General features: G+C 37.2%; 1 protein-coding gene across 1 annotated transcript in view; it reads right to left on the bottom strand.

The window, feature by feature from the left end:
• Positions 1-19,161, bottom strand: part of ATM (ATM serine/threonine kinase) — a 131,810-nt gene that overhangs the window by 65,997 nt on the left and 46,652 nt on the right. The window contains exons 23-31 of the mRNA XM_008020751.3: positions 14,136-14,253; positions 12,527-12,700; positions 10,783-10,952; positions 9,191-9,437; positions 6,049-6,164; positions 4,666-4,792; positions 3,975-4,174; positions 1,012-1,186; positions 305-469 (exon numbers count right to left, since the gene is read on the bottom strand). Of these exons, the coding sequence (XP_008018942.3) occupies positions 305-469; positions 1,012-1,186; positions 3,975-4,174; positions 4,666-4,792; positions 6,049-6,164; positions 9,191-9,437; positions 10,783-10,952; positions 12,527-12,700; positions 14,136-14,253 (1,492 nt within the window). The remainder of the gene's footprint in view (positions 1-304; positions 470-1,011; positions 1,187-3,974; positions 4,175-4,665; positions 4,793-6,048; positions 6,165-9,190; positions 9,438-10,782; positions 10,953-12,526; positions 12,701-14,135; positions 14,254-19,161) is intronic.

The raw sequence follows: 19,161 nt of genomic DNA, 5'->3' as shown, positions 1-19,161 counted from the left end.
CTACCTCAGTAGTGGATTCTACAAGCACATATCACCATGCCCGACTAATTTTTCGTAGAGACTGGGTTTCGTCATGTTGCCCAGGCTGGTCTTGAACTCCTGGGCTCAGGCAATCCTCCTGCCTCAGCCTCCCAAAAGTGCTGAGATTTTAGGCATGAGCCAATGTACCTGGCCTACGTATATATTTTTAATCACAATTTTAAAAAAGATTCCATTTTTTACTGCTAGAGCATTACAGATTTTTAAAAAGTACTACGGTCTATGTTCTTTAATAAAAAATAGTAGATGATGAAATTTTTATTACCTCCAAGAGTGAAAAGGGTCCTCTACTATATTTGATTTTTTGCTGAGCAATACGCAAATCCTTAAAAACAACATGGTCAGGAAAAGGATCTAAAAGCTTAATCGTGAGATAGAGGTTTTCATTATCCTTGTTATCTATCACTAAGTATTTCAACAAGTCCAATACCTAAATATAATTTAAAAAGAAAAAATTATGAGAGAAATAATTTTAAAGTAAGCCAACAAAACTTACCGTAATAAATGATAAAATCTATTAACCTAGATCAGATTAAATGTTCTAATTACGTGTAAGATACCCAGTTTTTAGTTCCCGTGTTTTCAAATAATTCAGTAACTATGTAAGGTACTACTACAAGGTGGGTACTGAGGTTAAAAAAAAAAAAAAAGCCAGTATTAACGAAACAGTTTATATAAGTAGTAACTCAAACACCACCATAATGTTGTGAACTGCTATCTCTAGTTTTGACTACCTCTATACTTCAGCATAGTAGATGAAACTATCAGGTTATTTATTAGATCAAAAGTACCAAGTACTCTGTAATTGATTACAAAAGTTAATTCATTAAGCATATTGTTCCAATCATTTTACAAAAAAATTCTCAATAAACTCACCAATTATACCAAGTAAACAAAAAACACTCAAATCCTTCTAACAACACTTTATAAATATATTTTAAATACCATTCTGAAGATGATTCAGAAAATTACCTGTTTCTGAACTTCCACCTGCTCATCCACAAGGGGTATAAGTGTACCAACAATAACATGAAGATGGTTTTCTAGAGCATCCTTACAGTAAGTCACTGCTGTCTGGCAAACCTGACTTAATAAGTCACAACAAAGGGAGAAGCTACGTAATGACACATCCATGATACGAGAAGGCCTAATAGAGGGAGAAAACAATCACCAGTAAGTTCTGGAAAATTACTCTGAAATAAATTCATTCAGAAGTCACTTTTGTTCAGCATCTCTTAATTCTTATATGCCTTGACATAAATATTTTAATGTCTTATAATCTAAAATGAGAAGTGACATCAGCAAAATGCAGAATAGACAGCTCTAAGCTTCCATCCATTAACAGAAACATTGAAAAACAGGCAAACTTGTCAGAACTAATTTTGTTAGAATTCTGTAAAATAGTCAAAGGTTTACAGTAATCAAGAAAATACTGAATCAAGAAAAATACAACTGAAAAGCAGTAGGAAAGCTTCATGGTGACTTTATTTGTCCTTGCCCACCCCTACCCCAGGTTGGCAACAATCACAAAAGCAGCGGCCTATATCCTCGGTGTGAGACGCTGGCTCATGATCGTTCATGGAGCTAAGTAGATTACTTGCAAACTATTGTATATGTCTATTCTAACCTGTCTGGAGCCAAGGACTGATGTAAAGTGCATGGCTCTGTTTTGTTTAACCTCACACAAGCTACAAAAGATATGGGTGTTGCTTGAAACTTTGTAAGGCTGACCAACAACCTGCAGGTGCACAGGGCAAAAGATTACTGTTGAGACATACAAGAGGCTGCCTAAAGCCTAGGAGTAGCTGGAGAGAGTATTTCTTTGGGAAATTAGTGTATTCAAAAGCACCCACAGATTAGGAGGAATTTAGAAAGCCATACACATGCTCAAGATAAGACTCTTGCTCAGAAAAGACCAGAGAAGACCCTAAGCTTGTATTTGGGGCTGATCCCAAGCAATGTAAGCATGGCTAAGTGTTGAAGAAGAACCCTAGCATAAAGCCAATCTGCAAACACTAGGAAAAGTTTTCTCCTCTCATACTTCCTCATCCCAACACTTTTGGCTTCCAAGGAAATCTCTATCTAAACACAAGCTAAGGTACAAAGTTTTCAGTGACCATACAAGGCAAGACACAAAAGGACATATATTGTACAACTCTAGATTAAAATATCTACAATAGGCAAATTCATTGAGACAGAAAATAGATGAGTTTCTCAATGGCCAGGAAGGGGGAAGAGGGGGAATGTGGAGTCATTGTGGAATGAGTAGAGAGGTTCAGTTTGAGATAATGAAAGTTTTAGATAGTGGTGATGGTTGCACAACAATGGAAATGTAATTGATGCCACTGAACTGGCCATTTAATAGCAAAAATAAAAAATTTTATGTTACATATTTTACCACAATAAAAAAGACATTAACAAATAGAAATCTCATTAAAATCAATGGAAAAGATCAGAGATGCTAAATGGAGCAATCCCAATTCTTGTTTTGTTCTTTTTTTTTCTTTTTTTTTTTTTGAGACGGAGTCTTACTCTGTCGCCCAGGCTGGAGTGCAGTGGCGCAAGCTCGACTCACTGCAAGCTCCGCCTCCCAGGTTCACGCCATTCTCCTGCCTCAGCCTCCTGAGTAGCTGGGACTACAGGCGCCCGCCACCATGCCCGGCTAATTTTTTTGTATTTTTAGTAGAGACGGGGTTTCACTGTGTTAGCCAGGATGGTCTCGATCTCCTGACCTCGTGATCCATCTGCCTTGGCCTCCCAAAGTGCTGGGATTCTAGGTGTGAGCCACCGTGCCCAGCTGAATAACCCCAATTCTATAGTAACGTTTATTTGAGGCCATCGATAGCTAGAATATTGGTATTAAAATGTTGAAGATCCTTCTTAAGATTTCTAGAATTGGAGAAGTAGCCCTTTTTTTTTTTTTTTTTAATTGAATGAAAGTCTCAATCTGTTGCCCAGGCAGGAATGCAGTGGTGCAATCAAGGCTCACTGGCAGCCTCAAGCTCATGAGCTCAAGTCATCCTCCTACTTCAGCCTCCTAAGTAGCTAGAACTACAGGCGCATATGATCATACCCAGATAATTTTCTTTCTTTTTCTTTTTGAAACAAGAGTCTCACTCTGTCTCCCAGGCTGGAGTGTAGTGGCACAATCTTTGCTCACTGTAACCTGCAACCTCTGCCTCCCGAACTCAAGCAATCCTCCCACCTCAGGCTCCAGAGTAGCTGAGACTACAGGTACATGCCACAATCCCTGGCTAATTTTTTTAAAAATTTTTTGTAGAGATGGGGTTTCACATCATGTTGCCCAGACTGGTCTCTAACTCCTGAGTTCAAGCAATCCACCTACCCCAACCTCCCAAAGTGCTGGGATTATAGGTGTGAGCTACCACACCTAGTACTAATTTTCTTTTTTAAAAAATTTTTAGTAGAAACGAGGTCTGCTATGTTTCCCAGGCAAGTAGTGCAATCTTTAAAAACTAATAGGTAAATATAATAGACATCTTAAAAAGCAAAATTCAGAAAGCAACACTCTGGTATCTAACTCTTAGAAGCATATAAACTTTCAATTAAAAGAACAGGATACGTTGGGCATAGTAGCTCATGCCTGTAATCCCAGCACGTTGGTAGGCTGAAGCTGACAGTTCGCTTGAGCACAGGAGTTTGAGACCACCCTGGGCAATATGGTGAAACCCCACCTCTACAAAACACACAAAAAATTAATCGGGCATGGTGGTATGCTCCTGTAGTCCCAGCTACTCAGGAAGCTGAGGAGGAAGGATAATCTGAACCCAGGAGGTTGAGGATGCAGTGAGCCATGATTGCACCCAGCCTGGGTGGACAGAGTGAGTCTTTGTCTCAAAACAAAACAAAGCAAAAAAAACAGGAAGAGGAGGATAGAAAGACTGCTTATATATTGGTCCGAATATGTTACTTACCTTTGGTTGATATAGTGAATCAAAGTATAAATAACATCTCGAAGAACAAACGCCCAAGCTCCTCCTAAGCCACTTTTTATATCTTTTAGTAATAAACTAACAAACAGGTGGTATATTTTAAGAATTCTGTGCTTCTTATAAACATTATTTGTTTCAGCTGCTTGCTCACATATGGCAAGAAGAATTTTCTGATAGGAATCCTAGAAAATAAATAGATTTAGTAAAAACTTAATTAGATACTCGGCTATAATAAATACATTTTATATTTTTTCTTCAAATATTTGAACACATACACATTTTATATTTAAAATAACTAACAGAATTTAGATTTGGGTTCGATACCAAGTGCAAAATGTTACATTAAGAAAATTACTATCTTCAACTATTGCCAATTTATTTAATTGTCAGAAAGTAAACTATAATTAAATAGTATATTCCTATGAAAAAGTAAATACATTCCCTGAGCTAATATATGACTAAAGTGTCACAAGATTCTGTTCTCATATGCAACATATTTGAATTAAAGCTGACAAGTAAAATGCCATTTAAACTTGTAAATGAATGTTTTCCTTTTTAATTATGAGATAAATTTTTTATTTGTTTACTTTTCCTCTTTAAGATGTACTTACAAAGATTTTTTTAGCTAAAAAAGAAGGAATGCTCTATTATTAAACTCATCATGTATACTTACAGGGCTTTTGGAAAGAATTTCTAAAATGCTCTTTAACTTGGTTTTATGACAATTGCTGATATAGGCAAATGTTGCTTTAATCACATGCGATGGAAAATGAGGTGGATTAGGAGCAGGATCCAAATCCCTAACAGAGTTAAGGGAAAAAATACAGTCATCATTTAAAAAAGTTTTGTTCATAGACCAGTGAACTTCCAAAATGAAAATTTAGATTTTAATAACCCCCAAATTCAAAAACTATTTTTCTACTGGAAAACTACCTTTAATAAAATCACAAATAAATATCAGAGTCCAGATATATAAATCAGATTATCTAAATACCTTTCACCCTCAATAACTTAAATAACCTTAAATGATCTTATAATGATTTTCTTAAAAAATCTTTTAAGGCAGTTCCGCAAATGAGCCTCAGTATTATTTCAGATCAGAATCAAAGCTCTATGCCAGTACTGAAAAAGCAGTATTTTAAGACACGGCAATCAACACTTATTTAGACAGCGTGAAATTACATATGTGAAAGTACTTTCTCAGATATACTATTTTATATGCCCAGCACGGTAGGGCACATGAAAAAAAAAAAAAAAAAAAAACTAAAGCATATTTTCAAGTAACTTACAATCACACCAGGAAAATAACTCTAATGTGCATATACAACTCAGAGACATTCACATCCAAATTAAATTGTACAGATAATAAAGCACAATAAAGAAAAGGTGAGGCTGGGCACAGTGGCTCATGCCTGTAATCCCAGGACTTTGATTGGCCAACACGGGGGAATCACTTGAGGCCAGGAGTTCGAGACCAGCCTGGGCAATGTGGTGAAACCCCGTCTCTACCAAAAACATAAAAAATTAGCCAGGTATAGTGGTGCACATCTGTTGTCCCAGCTACTCGAGAGGCTGAGGTGGAAGGAAGGATCGCTTGAGCCTGGGAGGTGGAGGTGGCAGTGGGCTGAGATTATGCCACCACACTCCAGCCTGAGCAAAAGAGTGAGACTTCATCTCAAAAAAAAAAAAAAAGAAAAGAAAAGGTGATCAAGAAAGGCAAGACCTAGATAAAGAGAACTAGGAATAATGTGCATGAAGAAAAATATTTCAAGGGACAATAGATGGCACAATGTTCAAATATTACAGAAAGACTAAGAAAAGGTTATTGGGTTGGCCAACCAAGTGGTCAATTTAGAAAGAGTAATCACTGTGGGGAGACTACGGTAAAAGAGGATAGGTAATTACTTCAATTCAAAGGTGGCTATTTTTAAAGAAACAAACTTTTTAAAAAGAGTGATGTCTATAAATTGAAATAGACATTGAAGGTGTCAACTAATAAACTTCTTTAAGAACTTGTGAAGCTACAGCTAGTTCTCTAAGTTTAAAATGTACATACCCTGAAAAGTCACAGAGGTCAGTGCTCTGACTGGCACTAGAATTTGCTGGCTCATGTAACGTCATCAATAACTCCACCACAATCTCTGGTAAGTTACTAATGAATAAATGATCGATCTGCAAGGGCACAAAATTAAAATACATCTAATATTTTATATCTTTGAACCTCAAGACAGCTCAAAAGGCATATATTACCTTATTCCCAAAATTATTCAACGATTGCAAAAGAAAATAGATGACTCAAAGTCCAAGATCTACAAGATTATAACTAACTCCACCTTTTTCTTCTATGCAGCGAACCTGTAGACTAAGACGAAAAAGTAGGAAAATCAAGCCAAACAAGGCTCCTTTAATCCAATTCTTCAATTTTACAGAATCATTTTAAATAAGACTTCAGGCCTATCATTAAGTTATGTGACCTGGTAATTTTTCTGCCAACCGAATTTCCCACTGTTCTGTAACTGCTCCTCTAACTGAATTTTACTCTTGGCTTTTTATTTGGGAATTCTTTCTCAATTACAGAACTTTACCGTTAAGAATTCCCAGTGACTGGGATTAATCTCATCTTTGTTCCCTGCATAACTTCTTCCCAGACTTCTACTTGAGTGCCATCCCAAATTCTAAGGCTAGCTGATATCCACATCCCCTTTCATCAATAGTAGAATAAAACCCTCTCCAACAGATTTGGACTTTTCATCAATCTACTTCCCACTATAGACAGGTAGCTTCACAAAAGACACAAATTCTCTAAATACAAAGAATAAGTCTGCTATGTTACATGTTAGTTAAATGAATGAGATTTGTGAAGTTTTAAGGGTGAATTTAACAACTTTCCAAATAAGGAATTACAGTGATCTAAACCAAAAGGCAAATGGCTACTTTACTTAATGCATAAGGAAGTTCAAAAACATACTTCCTAATAAAAAATATTTTAGAAGGTGACAAGGAAGAAACCTAACGTAAATGAGGCAGGGCAATAAGGTCTGGAGGAAGGGAACCTAAGGCCAATCCACGCTGACTTCCTAGAACGAAATCAAAAGGAAAATCCCAACTTTCCACGCTCAAGTAACGAAAGGACAAGAGGCTACTCCCTTTGCAACCCCCTCCCTTATACTGTGGCAGATAAGAAATTCAAAGTACCTCTGATTGGTCCCCTCCTATAACTAATCAGACTGATTATGGGCCACTACTTTATTTACATAGGATGTATACCAAGTAACCAATGGGAAACCTCTAAAGGGTATTTAAACCCCAGATTATTCTGTAACCAGGCCCTTGAGCCACTTGCTTGGGGCCAACTCCCACCCTGTGGAGTATAATTTCATTTTTGATAAAGTTCTGCCTTTGTTGCTTCATTCTTTCCTTGCTTTGTGTGTTTTATACAATTTTTTTTTTTTTTTTTTTTTTTTGAGACAAAGTCTCCCTCTGTTGCCCAGGCTGGAGTGCAGTGGCACCATCTTGGCTCACTGTAACCTCCACCTCCTGGGTTCCAGTGATTCTCCTGATTCAGCTTCCCAAATAGCTGGGATTACAGGGCACGCATCACCATACCCAGTAGAGACGGGGTTTCACCATGTTGGTCAGGTTGGTCTCGAATTCCTGTTATTTAATTTTTGCTGTTCTTCATTCTTGAGGCAAGTGTTTCAATCAAGATTGAACATAATTACTTTTCCCTCCAAAACCTATTCAGGCTCTAAAAATTGCTGTCTTTTGGTGTGAATATATTAAAAAAGAATAGTAAGATTAAGAATGCTCAGAAGACTAAGCTGGGAGATTGAATGAGAGTGGCTAGAGGCTGTCTCTCTCAAATCCCATAACCTCTGGAGTGCCTATTTCTGTTCCAGCTGTCTTTGGGAAAGGAGTCCTCAGCTCACCAATTCCCTTCAGACGGCAGACTTACAACCAGTTCTGAATAGGTCCACCTAAGCAACTGAGGAAATGCTGTTCCATTTCTTGGTTCAATATAGATAACCAGGAAACTAAAAAAAAAGGTCTCTTGAAGTTTACCTAATATTGACCAAGTTTGGTTTGTTATCCCTTACTTATATCCAAAATAAATAAACACATAAATAAATTTGGGGTGACCACAGCTTTTTTATCTTAAAAAATTTATATGTATGTTTTAATATAAGTTCCTTCAAAAAAATTTGGAATGTATATAATTATAAAACAAACGAAGCTTGTTAAATCCTTCTTTACTTGACTCCTCCTTTTGACAAAGATTTAATGAATACCCAAAATATATTATGTGGTTGAGATACATCAGCCAAAAAAAAAAAAAGAGAGAAATGTATACCGGAGAAGACTGGTAAATAATTAACATAATTCAAAAGTAAATTATGGTCCAGCAAGGTGGCTTACACCTGTAATCCCAGCACTTTGGGAGGCTGAGGTGGGAAGATCACCTGAGGTCAAGAGTTCAAGACCAGCCTGGCCAACATGGCAAAACCCCGTCTCTACTAAAAATACAAAAATTAGCTGGGTGTAGTGGCACACACCTGTAGTCCCAGCTACTTGGATGGCTGAGGCAGGAAAATTGCTTGAACCCAGGAGACAGAGGCTTCAGTGAACTGCGATCGTGCCACTGTACTCCAGTCTAGGCAGCAGAGTGAGACTCTGCCTCAAAAACAAAAGCAAAGAGAAAACAAAAAAAAAAGTAAATTGTATCATATGTTAGAAGGTAATAAGTGTCATGAAAAAACAAACAGCAGGGTATGAGAACTATAGGAATGAGAGATGGTTCTTTTTCTTGAAAAGTGGAAAGTTTGGTGAGACTGAAGAGAGAGTGAAGGTTTTCTGTACACTGTTTAGTATTCCTTGACTTTAACAACCAGCTTGCATTCGTGTACTACTGCTTTAACTGCACAAAAATGTATTTTAACTATACATTTTTAAATGGCAGAAGAAAATTATTCAGATGGTTTTTTGGGTTATTTCTAATTGGAAACATTTCTACTTAGTTAAAAGCCAATCAGAGGGAGAGAACACGACATAACCAAAAAAATTCATGGGTTGGCTATGCTAGATAATGATTACCACAAGCTAAGTTTCAATATATAAATAAGAATAAATAGCCTTAAAACTTAAAGGTTATATCTCAGATCATTCAGGGAATGAAAAGTAGATAAAAATTGAAGCCATACCTGTTTTCCCAGTAAGTTTTCACTTTTAAGCATATCATAGACCTTGGTAGCAGTCTCTCTTTGCTGTGCCATCCCACTGTCTCCTGTACCCTCATAGGCAAAATAAGGAAGAATATTTACAAGAATCTTTGGAAAGCAGTCTGTTAGAAGACTTTTCCAGTCCTCTTGAATCTGATTAGCAATGGACTTCACCTCATCAAAATGACTTCTAATCACCAGATGTGGAACCAAAACCTTATAACAAGATCTAAAAATATAAAAATTTAAAATATAGGTTATATATAACTTTTCCAAGTAAAATTTTATAAAATAGTTCTTAAAATACTGTTTTAATACCATCAGCATTAAAGTATCACAGTTTATCCACATTATTAAACTTTCTTTAATTTTATAAATGGAAAAATTAACTAAATTCTAAATAGTCACATTAAAAAAATAAGAAAGCTTAGAACATACCACCACCACAATTATGGGATTTAAAAATGGGGACCTTGTTCAGTAGCACCCTTAGCATAAAGAAAAAACAAACAATAAATAAATAAAAATGGAGACTTGAATTTATATTTATTTCTTCTGCATAATCAACTAATGTAAATGAAGTTGACCCTTGAAAAACATCGGTTTGTTATAGTTGCATATTTTTCAACCAAATGCAGATAGAAAAACAGTATTCACAGGATGTGAAAGTCTGTATATACAGAGGACTGACTTTTCATATACGTGAGTTCTGCAGGGCCGACTTGGGGACTTGAGTATGTGCAGATTTAGGCATACATTGGGAATCCTGGAATGAATCCCTCGCATATACAGAGAGATGACTATATTGTTCTTGCCAAAATGAATGAACCATAAGGACCACTAAATTTACTTCTGTAGGAATATCCTTCTTAATGGAAGTTACCTACATACAACTCATAATCTATTAGAAAGGTCTATTAGGATGGGCCTGAAACTCAGTCTGTGATCTACTACATGTAAAATGCATAGCAAAGTCCATAACACAGAGCATGCTCAACAAATATGAGATGGCTTCCCATCATCCTGATACCTAAACTTTACTTTTTGGTTGTTTCAAACCTCTCCATTTTCAAATTTTTCTTCTATGGAGTTAAAGTTAGCAAAATAGAAGTTTTACATTAAGTTTCTAACTCTCATAGAAGTAATGACTAAACGGCCTATAGTCAAGCAACAAAAAAGAAAAACAGGCAGAAATAATCAGCTACTAGTAATCTATCTTCAATCTTTTCCAAAGGAAAGATGATCAAATATTAAAGCTGAAAGGGAACTAAAAGATCTCCTTGTGTAACTTCCTTACTTTACATATTAAAAAACCAAGGCACAGAGGGTCTTTATGTGGTTTGACCAAAGTCACATAGCTGGTTGTTGGCACAGCTAGGACCGGATGTGAAGTCCAGTGACTCCCTTCAATACATTCTTATTAAAAGAAGCTGTCCTGCTTCTCATACGATGTAGCCTCCCACACACACGTGTGTATGGGTATGGTATGTGTGGTGCTGGTGATAGGGACTTGCTAAATATTGTTAACTAATTTTAAATTAAACTAATTTCACATATGTCATGTATAAACTTACCTATAGAAATCCTCAATATTTGTGTAGTTTAATAAAATAAAAGGAAAAGAAGATAAGTTGTATTCAGTATCTTGAAGATTTAGCCATTCCAAAACCAGATAATCTAAATGAGATGCCATAAAGTCTTCTAAACATCTATATCCAAAAGTTTCAGAAACTTTCTCTAAAACCTGCACGAACCAAAACGTCAATGTGTTAAGAAAAATGAAAAAAATAAATCATTTAAATGCTTGTTAATATTATTTAGAGTAAGACCTAGAAATAACATTCATTTAACTTTTCTTCATTTCCTCATCTATGAGATGGGAATAATAATTAAGAAAATGTACTCAACTGGCACAGTATCTGACACATAGCAAACCCTTAATAAATGTTAAGTAAATAAAAACATAAAAATATGCATAAAAACATAAAAAGAGTTTCCAACATTTGGTTATACTTAAAGGAAGATTTAATACAAGATTATTGGCCAGGCATGGTGGTTCACACCTGTAATCCCAATGCTTTGGGAGTCTGAGGAGGGAGGGTTGCTTAAGCCCAAGAGTTCAAGACCAGCTTGGACAACACAGCAAGGGCCTGTCTGTACAAAAAATTAGCCAGGTGCCTGTAGTCCCAGCTACTCAGGAGGCTGAGGCAGGAGAACGGCATGAATCCGGGAGGCAGAGCTTGCAGTGAGCAGAGATCGCACCACTGCACTCCAGCCTGGGCGACAGAGCAAGACTCTGTCTCAAAAATAAAAATAAAAATAAAAAAATAAAAAAATGAGCCAGGTGTGGTGGTACATGCCTGTAGTCCCAGCTACTCAGGAGGCTTGGGAGGACTACTTGAGCCCAGGAGGTCAAGACTGCAGTGAGCCATGATTGCATCACCGCACTACAGCCTGGGTGACAGAGTGAGACCCTGTCTTTCAAAATAAATACATAAATAAATATAAAGAAATAAATAAAAATAAAATAAAATTATTCCTCTCAGGCTTAAATCCAAATAAGGAAAATCCAAACAATACATACCACTTATGATTATTAGGTAATGTACTTGTATACTTTTAAGAAACACCGAACAAGTCTTATACTGAGAGGTAAAAGGCTAACTGATTATAGGTTGGCTTACTACAAAGCACCACGGAAACTATGCTGGTAGAATGTTAACTGGCATATCAGTCCACTGACCTACCACTGATTTATCGCATAAAAATTTGCAATGGAAGGGCCTGGAACTTCCTAAACCATAAATGCTGAGGGGATGGAAAAGAGAGGGGGTCAACATTCTATAATACTGTGCTGATGTAGTAATTACAAGGCTTGGACCCTAGTCCTTCTCCCCTGATAACTGAACTTAAAAGCCTGATAGTTCTAAAATTTGACTTCTGGCCTGCCAGATCCCAATGTGCTGCCCCAGAATCTACCTGGCAAAACACCTATATTGCTCTTGTCTCCATGTGTTTCCCTCAATAAATACTATTTCCAAAAGCCTCGTCAGTCTGGTGGACAAGTCATTCACTCTTGTTAGTTCAATGAAAGCCTTGTGAAATGCTCTTAAATGGAATGTAAGAAACAACAGTGCATACACATAAATACACCATTTGAATAGTTTTTATATAACTGCTTTCCAATATTCCCAACCTGAAAAATAAAACTGTTTCCTAGTCTTAAATAAGTGCCACTTAGAAAATCTACCTTTAACTTTTTAAATTATTTCACAGTGACCTAAGGAAGCTTATAATAAAATACTCATCCACATATACCTTTTTCACAAGGTGAGGTTCTAATCCATTCTCCTTCACAGATTTACATAGGGCAAACAAAGCCTGTTTTTCACAGATAGGGCTACAGGATAAAACCACAGCTATCAACATCAGTAAAACAGATTTTCTATTATAAATTTCATCCAAAGGTTCAGGGTTCTCAGCACTATGGGACTTAAAAAGAAATTAAAAAAAAAAAATGTAATGTAAAATGTAAATGCTTAACAATCAATTAAAAAATCCCAACTGAACTCCAGATTTTTTGACTAGCTATACACATTTTAAAAACCTCCTACTCACTAATCCTAGTTCTGTCTTTTGGTACAAGAAAGAGTAAGGACCAATACCTTTGCTAAATCACAAGCACTGACATGTTTAAAAACAATTATGAGCTTTCCACTAAGTCAATTCCTTTACCCATTTTTTATAAGACACAGATATATAATATCCTGGCTAAAAATCTTTCACTTTACTCAGAACCAAACCAAACATTATAGTTATCCTCTAAAAAATACAGAAACATTTAATAACTGAAACAGCATAATTGGATTGCTTGTAACACAAAGGATATTTGTTTGGGGGATGGATACCCCATTCTCCATGATGTGATTATTTCACATTGTATACCTGTATCAAAACATCTCATGTACTCCCCAAATACATACATATATACACCTACTATGCACCCATAAAAATGAAAAAATCTAAAAATAAAGCAAAAGTATAAAAGATCCAAGTTCTTGTATCAACTTTGTTCATGACAATATGCTTCTGTTAATGCAGTATAAGACAGAGTTAGCCTTTTTTGATAACTGTAATACAATGTTGATTCATACCGTAATCTCAAGATATAAAACTTCTTAGGTCTTTTTCTAAATGAATTGCTGTGAGATCAGTATTTTCCCATTTTGCAGATGACAGGCTGCTTTAAAATGTATAATATACATTATCTCATTAGATTTTATGTTATTTACACTTATCTTTCTAATCTATTAAAATTCTTTTCTAAACTCACATTCTTTCAATTGTCCCTTTCAATTTCCTGCTATCACAGATTTGACAGTTATTTAACTATCTTAAATACTTGTAAGAAACAAATCAGGGCATAAATAAATGAAAAAATTTGAACCCTAAGATAATCATTACCATAATAAGTATATTATTCTACAGAAATGTGAAATATCACAAGTTTCACTGTAAACACCACAATGATTTGATCTTGTGTGAGATTCTTCTCCTCAATCCATTTCTTCCCATTGTCACCTGTTCCCTTAATTAGCTTTTAATCAGATCCCATACGAAAGGATTTTTAAAATAAAAAAGGAAGTCATTTATACTCCCATAAAAACTCAGTTAAATTTTGGGTTTCTCCATAAAAATGCTAAACCAAAAGAAATATATTAAGTTAAACCAAAAGAAATTTCTATGATTTGACCCATTGTGACCTAGAAATAATGCAGTTTCATTCAATTCATACACTTGTTTTACAGCAGCTTTATACTGTAAACTACTGCATTATAAACTCTCTTATGCCAAACTTGGTAAGGTAATTTATGGGATATTCATAGCAAGCATATGATAACAGCAAATACATGTTACTTAAAATTACCATTCCTCTCATTCCTTCCTGAGCTTTCAGGTATGCATTTTCAAAAGCTGTTTGCTGAAGCCTCAAAGGAAGTGCTTTCAGTAACCTGGAAGAATCTCCCTTCGTGTCCTGGAACAATCTTAAAACAAGCAAACCAACAAACAAAAAGGGAAATAATTTTTAAATTTCAAACTCTACTTGCCAAAACATATTCCAGAATAAAAATAAATCACTCTGTGAGACATAACAACATACTAGCTCTTTCTTAAAGACTAATAAAACCTGAGTTTATTTAAAGAGGTTCAGACCAGCAGCTTAGTATTAAGGTCTTGAATACAAAATCTATTTTCTCCTAGAATTGAAGAGGGTCTCAAAATATATTTTAACTATTGCCCAAATTTGAGCGCACTCAACTCAAACTAGGCAGAAAAGATCAACTGTTCTCTGGCCAAACACCAATTAGTTGAGTCCACAGATTCCATTGTCAACCTGCTCTAATATTTAATCACTCTGAAAGTGGGTAAGTTAATGTTTTCATGTACCATCTAAATTTTGTTTTATGTGATGGGAAAAAGTTGATCAGTACACTTTTTGTGTAATAGCCACATATTTAAGGATAACTCTTTAATCAACTTTGTCTTTTATCCTTTTTTAGTAATCGAAGCTTTTATAATTGTTTATGTTCCTCTGATTCTTCTAGTTTCTCTCACTGCTCTTAAAATAGCTGAACATTAGGTATCTGCTATCCTCTGAATGTTTAACCCCTCCAAATGTCATGTTGAAATCTGATCCCCATTAGGTTATGCCTAATGGGAAGTGTCTGAGTCATGGGGGCAGATCCCTCACAAATAGATTAAGGCCTGAGGGTAAGGAATGAGAGAGTTCTCACTATTCAGTTCCCACAAGAGCTGGTTATTAAAAAAAAAAAAAAAAAAAGAGCCTGGCACAGCCTTCCCTGCCTCCACCCTTGTTTCCTCTCTCACCATGTGATCTCTGCACACACTGATTCCTCTTTGCCTTCTGCCATGAGTCTGAGGCCCTTACCAGATGTAGATGCCATATGCCAAATAAACCTCTTTTCTTTATAAATACCCAGCCTCAGGTATTCCTTTATAGCAACACAAAGGGACTAAGACAAAATCTAACAAGTGTAAAAAAAAAAAAAATGAATGCCACTTGCATGTCACTCTTGAATTTATACTTTTTGAATCTTCAATTTTTCTCAATGCCACCACTACCACTACACTGCTGCCTTATTACATTCAACTCAGTCCTATATTACCTCAGTCCTTAAAGTTCAGCATACATTTGCTATCTTTTATCTGTGAAATTCAATAACGACTTGAACTACTAAACATACTCATGAGAAATCCTTACAATGCATTATGGTCTTACTAAAAAGAGTTCCAAACCTGAGGAGCTAGACACAAAATCTAGTTTATGAAAACATTACTGTCGGCATATTCAAATACTGAAATATTAGTTTTAATACTTTACGTGACTGCTGAACAATATAGTGATCTTTTATTATTGATCACTTACATTTGAACAGTAAAGTTACTCAAATGATTTTCAGCTTTGATGTTTTTGGAGTGTCATGTAATTTTTTTTCAAGTACATTCATTTATTTTAAAACAGATATTGGATACCTATCACATGCCAAGTATTGTTTTAGGTGCTAAAAATACAACAATGAACAAAACAGACAAAAACCAGTGCCTTTTAGGAACATATATACTAGTGGAATAGGGAGAAGTAAATATATTAAAATATGTTTCAAGTTATCATAAATGCTAGAGAAAAATAAAACAAGGGAATAGCAAGATGGCAAAATAGGAACAGCTCTGGTCTGCAGCTCCCAGCGAGATCAGCGCAGAAGGTGGTGATTTCTGCATTTCCAACTGAGGTACCTGGCTCATCTCATTGGAACTGGTTAGACAGTGGGTGCAGCCCACGGAGGGAGAGCCGAAGCAGGGTGGGGTGTAGCCTCACCCAGGAAGCGCAAGGGGTCGGGGAACTCCCTCCCCTAGCCAAGGGAAGCCGTGAGAGGCTATGCTGTCAGGAACTGTGGATCCCAGCCCAGATACTATGCTTTTCCCATAGTCTTTGCAACCAGCAGACCAGGAGATTCCCTTGGGTGCCTACACCACCAGGGCCCTGGGTTTCAAGCGCAAAGCTGGGCAGCCATTTGGGCAGACACTGAGCTAGCTGGAGGAGTTTCTTTTCATATCCCAGTGGCACCTGGAACGCCAGCAAGACAGACCCATTCACTCCCCTGGAAAGGGGGCTGAAGCCACGGAGCCGAGTGGTCTAGACCAGCAGATCCCACCTCCATGGAGCCCAGGAAGTTAAGATTCACTGGCTTGAAATTCTCGCTGCCAGCACAACAGTCTGAAATCAACCTAGGATGCTGGAGCTTGGTGGGGGGAGGGGCATCTGCAATTACTGAGGCTTTAGTAGGATATTTTCCCCTCACAGTATAAACAAAGCCACTAGGAAGTTTGAACTGAGTGGAGCCCACCATAGTGCCACAAAGCCACTGTAGCCAGACTGCCTCTCTAGATTCCTCCTCTCAGGGCAGGGTATTTCTGAAAGACAGGCAGCAGCCCCAGTCAGGGGCTTATAGATAAAACTCCCATCTCCCTGACACAGAGCACCGGGGGGAAGGGGCGGATATGGGCGCAGCTTCAGCAGACTTAAACATCCCTGCCTGCCAGCTCTGAAGAGAGCAGTGGATCTCCCAGCACAGCGCTCGAGCTCTGCTAAGGGAAAGATTGCCTCCTCAAGTGGGTCCCTGACCCCCATGCCTCCTGACTGGGAGACACCTCCCAGCAGGGGTCAACAGACACCTCATACAGGAGAGCTCCGGATGCCATCTGGCAGGTGCCCCTCTGGGACAAACTTTCCCAGAGGAAGGAACAGGCAGTAATCTTTGCTGTTCTGCAGCCTCCACTGGTGATACCCAGGCAAACAGGGTCTGGACTAGACCTCCAGCAAACTCCAGCAGACCTGCAGCAGAGGGGCCTGACTGTAAAAAGGAAAACTAATAAACAGAAAGGAATAGCATCAACATCAACAAAAAGGACATCCACACAGAAACGCCATCCAAAGGTCACCAACATCAAAGACCAAAGGTAGATAAATCCAGGATGAGGAAAAACCAGCGCAAAAAGGCTGAAAATTCCAAAAACCAGCACGCCTCTTCTGCTTCAAAGGATCACAACTCCTTGCCAGCAAGGGAACAAAACTGGACGGGAAATGGGTTTGATGAACTGACAGAAGCAGGCTTCGGAAGGTGGGTAATAACAAACTCCTCCAAGCTAAAGGAGCATGTTCTAACCCAATGCAAGGAAGCTAAGAACCTTGAAAAAAGGTTAGAGGAATGGCTAACTAAAATAACCAGTTTAGAAAAGAACATAAATGACCTGATGGAGCTGAAAAACACAGCACGAGAACTTCATGAAGCATACACAAGTATCAACAGCTGAATCAATCAAGGAGAATAAAGGATATCAGAGACTGAAGATCAACTTACTGAAATAAAGCATGAAGACAAGATTAGAGAAAAAAGAATGAAAAGGAATGAACAAATGCTCCAAGAAATATGGGGAGTATGTGAAAAGACCAAATCTACATTTGAGTGGTGTACCTGAAAGTGATGGGGAGAACGGAATCAAGTTGGAAAACACTCTTCAGGATATTATCAGAACTTCCCCAACCTAGCGAGACAGGCCAACATTCAAATTCAAGAAATACAGAGAACACCACAAAGACACTCCTTGAGAAGAGCAATCCCAAGACACATAATCATCATATTCACCAAGGTTGAAATGAAGGAAAAAATGTTAAGGGCAGGCAGAGAGAAAGGTCGAGTTACCCATGAAGGGAAGCCCATCAGACTAACAGTGGATCTCTCAGCAGAAACCTTACAAGCCAGAAAAGAGTGGGGGCCAATATTCAACACTCTTAAAGAAAAGAATTTTCCACCCAGAATTTCACATCCAGCCAAACTAAGCTTCATAACCAAAGGAGAAATAAAATCCTTTACAGACAAGCAAATGCTGAGAGATTCTGTCACCACCAGGCCTGCCTTACGAGAGCTCCTGAAGGAAGAACTAAATATGGAAAGGAAAAACTGGTACTGGCCACTAGAAAAACATACCAAACTGTAAAGACCATCGACACTATGAAGAAACTGCATCAACTAATGGGCAAAATAACCAGCTAGCATCATAATGACAGGATCAAATTCACACATAACAATATTAACCTTAAATGTAAATGGGCTAAATGTCCCAGTTAAAAGACACAGACTGGCAAATTGGATAGAGTCAAGACGTATCAGTGTGCTGTATTCAGAAGACCCATCTCATATGCAAAGACACACATAGGCTCAAAATAAAGGGATGGAGGAATATTTACCAAGCAAATGGAAAGAAAAAAAAAGCAAGGGTTGCAAAACTAGTCTCTGATAAAACAAACATCCAACAAAGATCAAAAATGACAAAGAAGGGCATTAGATAATGGTGCAGGGATCAATCCAACAAGAAGTACTAACCATTCTAAATATATATGCACCCAATACAGGAGAACCCAGATGCATAAAGCAAGTTTTTAGAGACATACAAAGAGAGTTAGACTCCCACACAATAATAGCGGGAGACTTTAACACCCCACTGTCAATATTAGACAGATCAATGAGACAGAAAATTAACAAGGATATTCAGGACTTGAACTGAGCTCTGGACCAAGCAGACCTAAGAGACATCTACAGAACTCTCAACTCCAAATCAACAGAGTAATATACATTCTTCTCAGCACCACATCACACTTATTCTAAAATTGACCACATAATTGAAAGCAAAACACTCCTTAGCAAATGCAAAACAAAGGAAATCATAACAAACAGTCTCTCAGATCACAGTGCAATCAAATTAGAACTCAGGATTAAGAAACACTCAAAATCGCACAACTACATGGAATCTGAACAACCTGCTCCTGAATGACTACTGGGTAAATAATGAAATGAAGGCAGAAATAAGTAAGT

The sequence above is a fragment of the Chlorocebus sabaeus genome, chromosome 1, assembly GCF_047675955.1.
Source record: "Chlorocebus sabaeus isolate Y175 chromosome 1, mChlSab1.0.hap1, whole genome shotgun sequence".
In the NCBI taxonomy this organism is placed as follows: domain Eukaryota; kingdom Metazoa; phylum Chordata; class Mammalia; order Primates; family Cercopithecidae; genus Chlorocebus; species Chlorocebus sabaeus.
The sequence above is the reverse complement of the archived record's forward strand: the minus strand, read 5'-3'. Positions and strand labels throughout refer to the sequence as shown.